Source organism: Cryptotermes secundus, unplaced genomic scaffold (genome assembly GCF_002891405.2).
Source record: "Cryptotermes secundus unplaced genomic scaffold, Csec_1.0 scaffold928, whole genome shotgun sequence".
NCBI classification, from domain to species: domain Eukaryota; kingdom Metazoa; phylum Arthropoda; class Insecta; order Blattodea; family Kalotermitidae; genus Cryptotermes; species Cryptotermes secundus.
This window is the reverse complement of record NW_019738362.1, coordinates 712,668-728,091: the sequence shown is the minus strand read 5'-3', so window position 1 is coordinate 728,091 and position 15,424 is coordinate 712,668. Positions and strand designations below refer to the sequence as shown.

At 42.9% G+C, this 15,424-nt stretch overlaps 1 protein-coding gene across 1 annotated transcript; it reads left to right on the top strand.

The window, feature by feature from the left end:
- The first annotated feature begins 720 nt into the window (after positions 1-720).
- On the top strand, positions 721-13,893 carry LOC111870937. Its single transcript, XM_023863594.2, has 2 exons — positions 721-1,499; positions 12,240-13,893. The coding sequence occupies exons 1-2, from the start codon at positions 1,010-1,012 to the stop codon at positions 12,359-12,361; spliced, it is 612 nt and encodes a 203-aa protein (XP_023719362.1). The 5' UTR covers positions 721-1,009; the 3' UTR covers positions 12,362-13,893.
- Positions 13,894-15,424: the final 1,531 nt, after the last annotated feature.

Sequence of the window (15,424 nt, the reverse complement as noted above, 5' to 3'; positions counted from 1 at the left end):
CCTCGACGTCTTGCAACCCTATGGGCTTCCACGACCTGTTACAGGGATAGCTTTACCTTTTATAATCTGAGCTACTTGAAGCTTCATTAAACAAGGAATACAAATAAATTAGATTGCATAGGGACCAGTGACGGAGTCTTGTGAATACGGTAATGAACCTGCGGATTCCATAAAAAGTGTGAAATTTCTTGACCAGCTGAGCGACTATTAGCTTCTCAAAAAAGACTGGGCTCTAGGTAGTCAGTTACACTTTCGCCTCCCGAACAGCTTCAAGTTATCTGTCTAAAATTGTATATGCTTTTTTCATATCTCCCATACGTGCTACATGTTCCACCAACCTCGTAATCCATTTACTCTACGTCATACAGTATCTCAAAAATACGTATGTTCCTTTAAACGAAAGTTTACTTGGACGACCTTTCGAACTGCGCGCGTTTCCACGTATTCCCCTAACGCTCGATCGTGACATCATATCCTCGTATACAGCCGTGATTGGTTCCTGGGTAGTCATCCGAGTCGCTCCATTGGTCAATTTAAACAAGAGTCGTTTGGTGTGGAGTGATATCGTGGTGGGGCCGGTTAAGTTAGAGAGAGAGATAGACGGGAGGCTGTAATGAGAGGGAGTGAGATAGTGATGTCGTAGGAGAATGCCCGAGAAAGAGTTGTGAGGGGAAAGTAGGGGTGATTGGATGACGTTTTAGGGACGCCACGAAACGATGAACAGTCCGCAAGAAGGAGTCAGTTGAGTAAGAAATAGTGTTTCGTTTGTGCTATGGTGTCTGGTCTGTTGGGTACCGAGGATTGTGGATTTCGACATTAATTTTTGACTGTGCGATGACGCTTATACGAAAGTGACCTTCGAGTTGTGGTATAAAAATAGTAAGAGACGAGATTAGTCGATTTGTAAGAAAGCTGATCTCGCGTTGGTTTGCGTGTTGTGGCATTGAGTAAGTTTTTGGGCTGTGTTCTGAAGAAGCTGTTGTGAGCCGCGAAAAGGTAACGTTGAATTATGAGTGCTCGTGTATTCAACCCAGTCGTCATGTCTGAGATGAAGAGGATGTTGTGTGCAGGTAGCGCGAGTGGCGCCGTCGCTTTTCCAGAAACCGTGGATCAGTCCCCTGCTCTCGTTGCGACTCGTCGCAGACCAGACGGTGCTGCAGTCGCAAGGGTGAGGCGAGTTCTTTTCGAACCCGTGGACCATGAGGATACACGTCAGTTTGTGGAAAACGAACTGGCATTGCAGCAAGAGAGAGATTCTGAACGCTGGGGGTTTGATTTTCTGCACGAGAAGGAACGTAGTAGTGGCCCGGGTTCGAAGCGATATGTGTGGGAGAAGGTGACACCCCACGAGAAGATTCCAGAGCCCTATGCCCTCAGAGGTATGGAATATCTCGGGAAATGCGCCATCGATGGTGATGACGCTCCGGCGCCAGCTGCAGCGACGACCGTGGTGGCGTCTGCAGAAACTACGAAGACGACCAAGCAGACGAGTATCTCAGGTACGGCACTGATCGCTCTGTTACATGTAGACAAATCCTTATCGTATCAGTTAGCATTAAGCCTTGCAAGCTCAGCGGTAGCTATGTGTCACATGCTTTCTGTTGCTGGAGAACATTTTTAGTTTTGTTAATGCGGTGTATTTGAATGTGTAACGTAACTCAGAATGAAAAGATATTATTTCTATGTTTGTTGTGTACCTGTGAGGTAGGAACTGAATTTATAAATTAAATTCGAGACGTCAAACGTTAAAACAGACATTTTCGTGACGTCTCATTTCCAACGAACCAGGGGGGGGCCAGAGTTGTTGGGCTCGTTACCAACAATTTAAGTTAGAAGACATTTTGTATTCTGCGTTTGAATAGAACTGCTTCCAATCGAATGGTGCACATAATAGCTGTGTACGGCGCATAGTTTGGTATTTTCGCGAAACTTTCCTATTTGACATGAGAGAGTACACGGTGTCATATCCAGTCTTTAAGTCAGTTCCAAAAATCCCGTTACCCATAAGTTTACTCATTGAAACGCGAAATAATTAGTTTCAAATTCGGTTACTGCGTCTCACACGACGACGAACCGGTTAATGTGTTAGGGAAATGGCCCGGTACGAAACATAAATATTTTGTGTGTGTGGGGGGGGGCAAATGCGGGGTTATGTAGGATCCAAGGGTGTAACAGCGCTGGTTTCGAACAGTTCTGGGATATCATTCTGTGTAAACAGTGGCTGAGGTCTGTTTCCTACTTTCTTTCATACTGATTTCTTGCTCGGCGTATTCGACCCTGAAGATGGAGGCGACATGCTCTCCGAAACGTAGGTTGACATTCAACGGACTGAGTACACAAGGTTGTATCCCAGGAGACAACTTTTCAAAATACAATTAGATGCTATATTTTTCTGACGATGATGTATAACACACAGAGATACTGGGTTTTCGGACTTTGTCCATCGTCCGGATTCTAAATAACTAAAAAAAAAAAAACAACGTTTCGGAAACTGGCTCTGTTGCCGTCCTCAGATGAAGGAAGACACCTACTCTTTCTAAGGAACCCAACAGAGTAGGTGTCTTCCCTCACCAGGACGGAAACAGAGCCAGTTTCCGAAACGGTAATCCCCCCCCAGTTATTTAGAATCCGGTCGATGGACAAAGTCCGAAAACCCAGTATCTCTTTTCAAAATACGTATATTAAAATACATCGCTTTAAGGGCCTTTCGAAGTCAGTGTTATCCCCAAAATACTCATGTAGTGGTCACTTGCGGCTGGGCGTGACGGCTCACGTCGGTCTGTGTACTGTGTCACCACCCACACACAGCAGCATAGAGCCAAATAGGACATCGCGATAGTTGTCCAGGAAGAAGTTCGTTAGCTGTTCCGCCTCCCACCCTCCCATGTACGTTATCTTGCGTAGTGGCCCACTGTTGTGCGGAAAAGCGAGTGTTGCATTTTCTATGCGTAGTAAGTAAAACAGTTCCGCGTTGTATGTCAACCAGTATGAGATGGTAGGTTCATATATGAACCAACTACTTATACCATGAAAATAGAGATAGGAGCATATTCCGAAACGTCCTTACCTCTCAACCAGACATATATGGCTTCACACCCGATAATGCTATAATCGGAACTTAACAATACATGCAACCCGAGTTCGCTTTGCTTAGTGCCTGTAGTGATAACCGCCATCTGGAGGCTTTGTATTCTGCCCCCATCGTGTATTCATGTGTTCCGTATGGTTTTTACACTAAACAGCGACTGTTTCCCTAAACATCATTAACCGGTTGGCCTCTGTAGCAGAGACGTAATGTGTTTCCTGTGAGGTACGGACTGAATTGCTATATATTCTGCCCACACAGTGTATCTGTATGTTCCGTATGGTTCTCACAGTAAACAGCGGCTGTTTCCCTAAACAGCATTAACCGGTTGGGCTCTGTAGCGGAGACATAATGTGTTTCCTGTGAGGTACGAACTGATTGCAATAAGCTTAGACGCCAGCGTCAGTCAATTCGATCGCTTGTGACATACGGCCTGTAGGAGCCTTCCATCCCTCCTGCAACAGCCCCGACGCCCTGGGATGTGTGGCGTGGCGTGGATTTCCTCCCCCACTTTTGTTTCTTTTCTTTGAGGCCGGGGGGGGGATGAGGCTTGCCTGCCTGGCATCACTTTGTACCTTAAACCCCCACACGGCCAGAATTTGATATTGGCTAGCGTATTTTTCTGTTCATTATCTGCCTCTCACGGCTACGTCACATCTGCTGGTTATAACTGTTGGAGTCATGAAGGAACAGATCTGGTCATTAGACCGTTTATCGCTGTAGCTTGGTTCTCTCGTAAGCTTGGGGGGCGGGAGGGAGAGTGATGTAAGTAAGGGAGGATACAAGAAGAGTATGTGGTAAGGAAAGTTACGGGAGAAATGAAATTCGTTTTGATAGGGGGGAAAGCATGTTTGTTTGTTTGTTTGTTTGTTTTTTTTGTTAGAAAATTCCCAGGTCTCAAATGGATCTTGGAGAAATAGGGTGAGGTGAAATGGGTCTTCAAAAGGTAGGAAAGGGTGATATGGACTGGATTCATCTGGCTCAGGAAAAGGACCCGTTTAGTGCTCTTGTGAACACGGCAGTGAACATTCGGGTTCCATAAAATGTTTGGAAATTCTTGAGTAGCTGAGCGACTGACAGCTTCTCACGAAGTACTCAGCTCCGTGGAGGTTCCCAGGCTTCCCCGCCCCCCGTTTTGAAAGTTGTGAAAGTGCGTTAGGAAGGTTAGAAGTAGTGGCTTGAGGGAGTTTGGTTTCCTGAATTGAGGGTGGCTATCATGACTAAAAGTTGTAAAATGCAATTGCTGCCTCGCAGGAAACGCATTACTCATCTTAACGACTGTTTAATACTGCGTAAGGTTGAGAGAACCATATGATAGGCAGATGTGTGCGTAAAATGTAGAGTTTTTAAACGTTAAAGCATGTTTAAAGAAGCAAATAGGGTCCTTCGTCTCACGTTCAGTCACCAAACACTTGCATTTTTACCGCCCGGTGACTCACTTTTACACACGACAATGCTAATCTAATTTCCAGATGCTTACAGTACATGCTGGTGGCCGAAATTAGTTTGCCTCAGTACAGTTCTTCGCGCCACCCATACCCCTTTAAATTCCCTCAAGAGAAATTATTTGTACAGCCATTTTTTAAGTTATCTTGGCGCTTCTTTTTGTCCCTTGTATTTAAGCGTGTGAAGTCAATTTCCCCGCAAGAAGCGTTCCCGGCAGTGCCCAAGAGATAAACACGGGTGGAATGACCCCTGAAGCCCGACATTGTGTGACGTCACACGCTGCGGGCAGTAGCTGCAGCAGACGAAGTGTTGGCAGCGTGCATTAATGTTATCTCGCAACACGAGGGGGTTTGTTATCGCAGGGAACCCAAGTCCTGCCCAGGGTTTCAGGATTCAAGGTAAAGTTGGGCCGGTGCTTAACAAACTTCCTCGCCATGAAGGCGCCTGGGGGAGTAGAGGTGTAGATCCATCCATTCATTTTGGGGATTTTCACGTGGGTGTCCTGATCTAGTACACTATACAGTTTGGAGTGTTAGGACGATTTATCTGGAAAGGATTCATAAGGAAGCGGCTGTTTGCCGGAGGGACTGAGGGTAACCACGAAACCCTGAAGATAGCCCGTGGGCCGGCCGAGATTCGATTCAGGCACCATCCGATTTAAAGTACTGAGTGTTGTTATGCGATAGAAACACTCCGTTCGGTTCACCTATTTATGACGCCGGCATTAGATGGATACAAATGGTCAGCTTAACGCCCCGGCTGCCTTCTCCCCCCTGAAAAGACCCCGCTGGATGAGCCTCTGTGGATGAAGCTGGTAGTCGCTCAGTTAAAATATTCCCTCCCCAGCTTTTAATGATATTTTTCCCCGAATTTTTATTGCCGTGTTGACGCTAGGCCGTATCCTGAACCAGACGAGTGAACCACGCCCTCGTATGCCTGTTTATTGAACATCCATGCCTGTTACCCCTTTAGGCCCAACGCAAAGGTAACTATGTACTATCAGCTTATTAAGGTTTTTGCGCACGCAGTATATTTGTCTGTTCCGTATGGTCCTCACAATAAACAGCGACTGTTTCCCTTAACAGCATTAACCGGTTGGGCTCTGTAGCGGAGACATGTTTCCTGTGAGGTACGGACTGAATTGCTATATATTCTGCCCACACAGTGTATCTTTGTGTTCCGTATGGTTCTCACAGTAAACAGCGACTGTTTCCCTAAACAGCATTAACCGGTTGAGCTTTGTAACGGAGATGTAATGTGTTTCCTGTGAGGTACGAACTCTAGATGGAACATTTAGATGGACTTCCAGCCTTGAGACAGTTATAAGGTCGTGAGTCCCACGGGACTCAGAAGCATGATTGACAGTACCGACCACTCTTGTGTTTGCCGGAGTTTCTCTTGGTTTCCCTTAGGTGGTTCCCGAGTTGCAGTGCACTTCTTATGCAGGGCCCCCCCCCCCCAATTTCAATACATCAGAAGTAAACACCTTGCCCTGGAGGTCCACAAATTCCGCGGCCCATGTGTACGATGGTTCACAGAACTGACTTTTCAACATGAACCTACACGTTAGCTGATGAGCACTCGGGCCTCTGAACATTGTTCAGCCCCTGGATGACTTCAGTGTTGTGTGGACTTGGTATGGCCCCCCGAAGTTTTCTCTCTCAGACCTGTAACGGGAACGCATTTTGCTGCCTTAAAATGCCTGCTTTTGGTTGAGATGTTAATTATACATAAGCGGATTTGTGAGTCATGTTTCTGTATGCGTGCGTACTACGTACAGCTGTACGCAGGATGTGTACACATGTTTTTATGTTTGCTTGTTTAGGAAGTAGTAAGGCACATGGTACAGAAGTGGATGAAAGGAGATATTAGGCTATCGGGGCGAAGGGGGAGGGGTGTTATCAGAAGTATTCTTAGGCGGAAGGATATGACTGCAGCAGCAAGCGTTGTCCTCCGCGGCACGAGCAGGCATACAGAACGTAACGACAGTGAGCAGTGTGCGCGGCTTGGTGGGAGATGTTTGCGGTCCAAGGATTTTAAATCTCGCACACCGTTGTCAGTTTTATGTAGATCATTGCAGTGTTGCCGATGTGTTCTGATATCCACATCCTGCCCCAGTAATTAAATGTACGGGTGTTATTACGGTAACAAACACAGGGAGCAGGGGAAACAGTTATATTATGTAAGCAGTTGCGTCGCGGCCGATTACAGAGCTGTGACATCATTTGACCAAGCCCACGTTACATTTGTTTAGATTTCTAGTGCTTTCTCTGTTGTTGCTGGTACCGTCTTAATTTGTACATATTTTGCCTGTTCTGAATTTGTGCGCTAAAACTTCAAAGTTTCGCATCGACGCCATGTTTTCCAATCGTTGATTCATATAAAATTTCAGGTGTGTTCATGCTTCATATCTGTAAAACAAAATCCCTGTCGCCCAGTTCCAGTGGTATATTAGATGCCATCATCAGACCGCAAGCTGAGAATGTTCTGCACAGTACTGACATGTTTTAAATTCTGCAAAAGAATGTATAACAAAGAATAGCTTGCTTTTAGAATGTATATATATGACCACACGTCATTTCGGGGGCTTCTGAACTGAGTATCGCCTTCGATTTGCAAGTTCGCTCGCCCTCCATATTGTTGCAGGTCTTGGGAAATAAACGGTGTGCTGTGGTGCTGACTGACAAGGCGTTCTTACCGCGTTTCGTGAAAGTCTGCGGCGTACAAATGGTTTGTGCGTTATGCAGATTTTTTCCATTGTCGTTAAGTTACTCTCCCCGAGATCCGCATAAGAGAATTGTTAGGTACGAGGAGATCATCCTCCCTTGAGCGTTTCCGTCTGTCTGCGTCGTGTTTATGCAGCCCTTTGTAGCACACGTCGCATCCCGAGGATTCGTCTGCTTGGAGTAGAGCAGTTCTTCCCCTCTGCCACCCTCCCTCATTTACACCCAAGTCTGGCAATTTGTACATGTCTGGATGATTAATCGTCCCCTGAGCTAGCAGAAGTGGGTGTGTCTGTTCCTGACACGTGACGTGGTATTGTGTGTCCAGAGAATCTTCGAGGATGCGTCATCAGTGACGTAGATCCCTATTTCGTTATAAAATGGGAGAGATTCAGTTTCTAACACGGAGGTGGCTCCCTGAAGGTATAACGTGGCCCCATACAGTCAGCAGTTCTCCTTGTACGAAGAGTTTAAGCCCTTTCGTATTGTTTGGAAATATTGCGGCATGGCCTGAGTTCAAACCTCGCCAGTGTAGTATAAGTATTGATGGTTTTCTTGCTTCGTGAAACTCCCTCTTACGTTCTGTATTTTGTTCATGTGTAACTGCTAAACGTTTGACGAATTTAAACGAAATTTGGTATTGGAGACATATAGCTGACTCAGCTCTGGATTCAAAGGGTTGTTGGAAATGAAGTATGCCAAGCTGTGAAGTTCAGAGTGCATGAGTTGTGGAACATGTCAGTCTCTGAGAGGGATAGTGACACGTGCTAGCTGCTCCTGTGTGGAGTAATATGTAATTACCTCACAGTAATGATTGGTTAACCTTCGGCTTTACGTAACAGCGTTTATAAACCTGACGTGAACTGCTCGTTTTCAAAATGACACGTCGAGTGCTTCTTATTCACCAAGTTTTACTTTTCGTTTCCCCCCCCCCCTCCCCAAATGGTTTATTTGGTCTTGTGCGTATGTTGTTTTATCCCCCGATGTCCTTCCCCTAGCGTCCCTGTAGCGTAAGATTCAAATTACACAGGGTTAGAGGGACAGGAGACGGTGGAGGAGGCCAAACCACTTGGGCCTTCTTTTTTTTTTCATTGGCTTTAAATAATAGGCCCTAATAAAAAACAGCAGTAGTATGGAGTGTCTTGACATCTCGTGAAGTCACGGCCACACTTAGCCCCAAGGGATGTTTCACATCTCGAAGTAAAAAGAAAACAAAGCGAGTTCGGTTCTTCGGGCTGCTGTGTCTCTCCGTCTCTGTTACCCAGGGGTAATCAACCGCTCGACTTCATCGGGTGGGCCGGAGAAGAGGCCCTTGTATCGCTCTGAAGCCTGACAGCAACATGAATACCTTTCCCGGGCTGTTTGCCAGTCAGAATTCAGTTCAGCAAAATAATGGTTAGAAATTCAGCTCATGTTATGTCTTCATGAGAAAGAGAAATGCAAACTGCAGAGCTCTGTAACTTTAGGGTATCAGGTGCATATGGGAGCCACTACACAGACATTCTAGTAGGATTCACAATCTTGTTAATTGAGTGTCACAATGGAACAGATTCATTCTTGAGAAACTGGTAGTTGCGCAACTCGTCAGGATATTCACTCTCGTATGTAACCCGAAGGTTACCATATGCGCAAGACCAAGTTGAATTCAGTCGACACCTTTACACCGTATATAAGATTCATTTCTAACCTGTCAGTCTACCTTCGGTCTGCCTAGTGATATCTCAACCAATTTTGTATCCGTGTCACACTTGCACATTGCTTGCTGAATACACCACCTACGCTGTGATGTTAAGATAACTGCATATTTTTTCTGAGATCATGGTTTTAATATGGTCCACAATACATGAATAACCGTTACTTGTCTTGACAGCATTAACCGCTATGCTTTGTAACAGACGCAGTATGTTTCCTATGAGGTGGGAATTTTAAGCCTTTACGAGTGGAGTGCCCGTTGAGACTTCAGCGGGAAGTCCTGTCGTTACATGAGCTTTCGTGCTGTTAACTTCCCCTGCTTTCTCCCGCGTTCCGTTCTAGGCCTACATGATATCAAGATGACGCATTGAGGCCGACGTTTAACCTCAAATTTTACGAGTAACACAAATAAATAAATAGTAGTAAAAGGTCTCCTTTGCGTACTACACTTCACTTATCCTCACCGAAATATTATCAGTACCCACAACATAGACACGATACACTGAAGCAAAAGATGCTTTCTCGTTCGAGATCTACATCTTAACTGGCGTTCATGCAGTCTGGTAGCCCGAAATTGCTCATTTTCGTAGGTTTCAAATGGTCGAATATGAAGTTCGTGCGCCGTGCGACGGCCGGAGGCTGAACACCCCTGCTGCGCGCCATAACCCATCCTCCTCTCCGCTCCTCAAGTGGCCGTATAACTTTCTGGCACGGGCCAGGATTTGCTTTCAAGGCCAGACCGAAAGCTCTTACCCTTTAACTTAGCCTGTTGTATTTCTGTCTCTTCTATAATTTCTCGGATTACCTTGGCCATATGTTAGTCTCCCCGACCCCACATTGCATTATTGTTTCATACACGTATATACATACATACATACATAATCTCGCACATTCTGTAGCTGTTTCTGAACCCAGTTAACATGTTCTGCTGGTGTCCTGCAGTTTTCTGTACGCTGAGGGCATGGGAAGTGACAGGAGGATTGAGAAAGCTGCTTCGTAATTTAGATTGTGAACTGATTGCTCCACGGAGTCGTGGATTCGATTCTCGGCAGCGGTAAGAGAGTTTTAGCCCCACAAGTCATTAACTAACAGCTCCCTTCTTGTTCACATGTCGGCTCCAACCGGTGCCGAGGTCAGGAAAAATTGGATCTGTGTATGCACTCCTCCCATACATCTTCACGGGTTGGAAAGACTTCACTCTTTTGGTGCGATCCGGACGATAGTTACAGAGATCGGATGCCCTGTTCACCGTTTTTGTCATAGCGGTAACGATATGTACCACCTGTTTTAACTTTAAAGAACTTGACGTTTTGCCAAATGGTGTATTTCATGTTTCGTATGATTCTCACAATGAACAACAACAAATACTTCCCTAAACAGCATTAACCGGTTGGTGGTTGTGTTTCCTGTGAGGTACGAACTGAACTTTTAAAAATGATTGTGACGAAAAGCGGTCAATTCAGAATCTCCTACAGCCGTGACTCTCGCTTGGCCCGTGTTTAGGACAGGAAGAGTTGAACGCTCAGTACCAAGGAGAGTCGGTGAACTGGATGGAGATTTTGGGAGGCTGTGTACATCGTATCCCCGATGGCGGATGGCTGGCTGGTTTTGTAGCAACAGAAGGTTTTAATTCTGTCCATGGCGACGGTGGAAGAGCGGGAGGGGTCTGTAAAAAGTCGATGGCCATTTCGAAGGTATCACGTGATCACATTTTAAAGGACGTAGATGGATCAGTTTGCTAGCATTCTTTATGTAAGTTCCGAGCAATAAGACACACCAGGTGTGCCTGCCTTCCTTTCTGATGCGGTAGTCACGTGTTCTCTGATGCGTTTCCTCATTCCAATCTCGCCGAGTGCGTCGATGTAGGCTGTAAGGTTGCTGTTGGTTACATTATAACCGAATAGTGGTTAAGTCGGGCAAAACACTTGCTGACGTCACTGCAGCATGTGAATCCGTACCCGGAACCAGAAGACATCCCAACGTTCCGTAGAGGGGGGGGGGGATAAGGATTTGTGAAAGCATTGACAACCAACTCCCCCGTACCTCCTGATTCGTTTCATAAGTGTGAGAAGATATTACAGAAATTAGCCTTGTCAACTTTGTCTTACCTGAAGATAATGGTAGTAGATTCCTCTGAAATGCAGGTACCTGTCTGTACTACCCTTTGTCACATGACAGACGTTACATCCAAGACTACTCATGAGAATCTCAGGTCCGATTGTCTTATGCACTTTGCAAAATATCTCTTAGTGGTTATTTGTATTAATTACGAAGAAGGAGCACCGACATCTCAAATGTTTCTAGATAAATAACCGTAGCAACTTCTGAAATTTCATTGTATGTAGAATATTGCCATGTGGTCAGGTAGAAGTAATGTCTCCACCTTTGGGGGTCACTGAGTGAACTGAATGTTTTGTGCCTGCTTGCTGGCTTACTCTTGGACCCTGAAGGTGGAGACAGTACATTCCTCCAAGACATCAGTAAACTACCAGACAGCATGACATCACAGTCTGTATGATAAATGGAACAGAACCTCAAATTTCATCATTTGTGTTGTCTGGGGAGCAGTTGTAATACACTTATTGTCCCCAAAGGTGTAACTTGCGTTACAATTTAATTTCTGTTACATGAAGGCACAGGCTTTACAATATTCTGATTCCTGAAGAGCATTCCTTGATGAAATGAACCTCCAAATGGCCTGGTACAACCTGTTAGTAAGTCAGTGTAAAAATGTTTCAGAAGACATATCCACTTTAAACCAGGATTTCATGTAAATAATATTTCAAATTCACTGTCATTTTCAAAAGTCACACTGTATCTTCATTATGAAGATGAAGCAGCCCCGATAATCCTGTTAGGAGCATAATTGCTGCTCTGAGAATCATACAAAACATTAGTTGACCCTGTGGGCAAAATAAGAGGTTTGAGTGTCAGAGCTGGCAGTACATATAGTCATTGCTGTACTTTGAGTGATTAATAAGGGCTGTTGTACAAAGTTTCTGCACAGTTATTGTCAAATTGTGTAACAGACTGTTCATAATGGAGCATAAGTTGTCACACATACGCACAGTGTTATCACTTATATTATTATATAAGAAATAATTTATTATTCACCATATTTTGAAGAGTCCAGAAAAGAGAACTCGAGACAGTAAATTCAAAGATTTTTATCAGCGTGTTGCCCTTGATTATTCTCCATATCTATGTTTACAAATAAACAATTATGCCAAACTGCCAGAGAATCATCAATTTTGAACATTTGTTTCAATATGGCTGTATATTTTTGGTTTCAGATTTCCTGAAGGAAAGAAAGCGGACATGCAGTGTAGCCAAATCTGTGTCTGTAGGGAGGACAACAATAACAACAACAACAGCAACAACAGAAGTGAAAAAGGCCAGAATAAGCAACAGCTAGGGAATTTGCCAGCACAGAGGGGGGCAAGAAAAGGAGACAGATAGAAGAAAAATGTAGTTATCAGTAAGAAAACCCATGTGACAAAAAGTAAAAGATCTCTTATCTAAAAATGTACAATGATATGTTAGTTTTGTTTTTGAGTGTATATATATGTACAACTTGAAACTTGTTGTAGATATATGTACGTAATTTATTTTTATTTTGTTTTCGTTTTTATGTTAGATTATTTTTTTCACTCTGATCTCGAACAGTTGTACATTATAATTACCGCATCACACCATGCACTGGGAAGTTGCTAAGTGGATGCCACAAGTTTGTTATTTTATTCAGTCATTTCTATGGCATTTCAAACTTGTACTATTTGGTTTTTAAATCGAACCTTGGTTAAGATTGCATACTATTTGGTTTTTAAATGGAATCTTGGTTAAGATTGCTTTGTATTTCAGTTTGGTATTTATTTCGAAAACTGCAAAAAAATATCTGCCTCATGTCTCGTTCTCTCCTGAATTGTGTTGTAGGTACTTGTACATGTAATTACATATTTTGTAATTACATGTAACAGACATTTGTAAGAGAAATTTTTATTTTTCCAGCCCCTGTTATTCTGAAACACAGAGGAATTTTTTATTTTGATATATTGGGTGATATCAGCAAATGGAAACATTATTTATATATATATATAAAACATTCTGATTATCAAATTTTAAGTTTAGAAATACATGGTCATATTTATATCACATTCCAAATATATATGTTGGGAATCTATTCTTCCCTGTCAGATCAGTTTTATATATAGGAACATGATGAATGTTTTGGTGAAATCTTTGATAAAAAGTTTTATATATCCAATTTAATGAACTGTCCTACTTATGTAATTAATATATACTTGGCTTCCAAGTTGCTCATGTTCCAAGTTTTCTCTAGCACAACACAATCTCAGTGTGTGTGTGTTGTTTCATACTGTGTTTTGAAATCAGAATACAATTTTGAGAAGTACACAGGCCACATTACCACATATATTGCTGGAGAGATTGCTAGCTGTTCGTAGATGTTATGCCCTAACCTCTCACATTCATTGTGGCATACCATCCTTGCTGGAAAATAAAAGTACATACATGACAGTATGTATCCATGTGTAACACGATTCTGATTTTTAGAAGGATATCATATCATGATATATATATCCTAGTGGTTAATAATGTACAGAGATGATATTGTGGGTAAGAGGCGGAGGACCTTGCAGCTCGTGAGTTTGGAACTGCTTGCTGGAACTTGTTATAGCTATTCTATGATTTATACATTTAATATTACGGGATGGGCAGATGGGAACCATACATAAGAGAAACTGGAAGAGTTTGTATATTGTTAAATCATGTGAAGAGCAGTCATTAACCCAGAGTGATGAGAATAAAATTTGTAATATCATACATTTTTATTAGAAGAATTTTATGTCTATAACCCAAAGAAAATTTGAAGTACAAAAAGTGGAAATATTCTTCAGTTTATTATTATTAATTGCAAACATACAAAGAGTACAGCAGATATACAGTAACAACATATTGATGGATAGTAGTGTGTTGTGTGGTTAATGGTGTTGCTGATGGAGTGAATCATTGTTTGTGATTGATTGATGTCTCTGGAATAGGCAGCTTTTTTTTTTTTAATCTGTTCTGGTATGAGGTTTTGAAGGTAATAGCTATGCCATGCTATGATAAAAATTGTTGTTAGCTTCAGTTGGTATCGTTTGGCCTGCTTGTACATACTTGACGCTCCATCTAAACAACATGGAGCATATTCAGTTCATTTTATAATAATTTGAAGGTTAGTATACAGCACTTAACATTTCCTGTTGAGTGTTTGGAATTGATAATTTGAAATTTTCATAATTTAATGAGCCAGAATCAGTGAGGCAATAAGAAGATGGAGCTAAAGTTATTTCCATCATGGGACACCCTATTCCATACATTATATTTAAAGCACAAGGGATCATAAAGAGAATGAAATGTAGTTACCTATCACCATAAATCTTAACAGCTCAGGGTTCATTACCAAGAGGATTCCCAGAAAGTTCATGAAATATTGGTTTCATTGTTCACTGTTATTTGTGTACAGTTAGTTTGATCAGGTAAAGGAGGGCAGTGCATGTAGCTTGCACGGGAGAGTAGAGGAATGCATGCAGAATTTTGATAGGAAGCCAAGAAGGAAAGTGACCAGTAAGAAAATCAAGACATATGTGGGAGGATAATATTAAAATAGATCTTAAAGAAATAGGATTGTGTGGTATGGACTGATTGATCTGGCTCAGAATAGGGATAAGTGCATGGCTCTTGTGAGCACAGTAATGAACCTTCAAGTTCCATAAAATGTTGGAAAATTCTTAAGCAACCGGCGGCAATTCAAGTTGGCTGGCATTACTGAATTTTGCTAAATTTTTAAGCAGACTGCACAGGCTCTGCATATATCCCCCCCACCACTTCCAGTCATCTTACTAAGCATTGTGTTCACATAAATATTAGTAACAGTAATCTTTACTAGGGATATGTGATTGGGGCTGGTTGACACTGCTGTGGGATAGCCAGAGGGCAACACAGTAGGAAGAGAGGGCACAACTTCTAGTATTGTCACTTACATCATCCATGGAACTTCTTTCAAAATCATAATTGCAGTTCTTTCAAATAATAACTAATTATTCTTTTAGCATACTAAACACACTAGTTGCTTTACTGTCATTAGTGAGACATTTGTCAGTCATGTTTGATCACTTCTCAGCCCTCTTTTCTGATCTTGACACGATAATCCTGCCCTTTCCTGGTGAATGCTGAATAGCTTCTTTATAACAGGGAAGCCAAAGTGTTTTGGGGTTAGGATGCAGTAAGCCACTCATGTTGTATTTGAGGTCTTCACATCAGTGAGCATGTGGAATGTAACTTTCCACCAGACTGTATGGTGTCACATCCCAGGCTTGCCTTGCAGTTACACTAAAAGACCCAAAGAGGCAGTCTTAAATGATACTTTGTAAATATGAAAAGAACATCTTCAATATGGACCCTTTTGCCTAAGAGT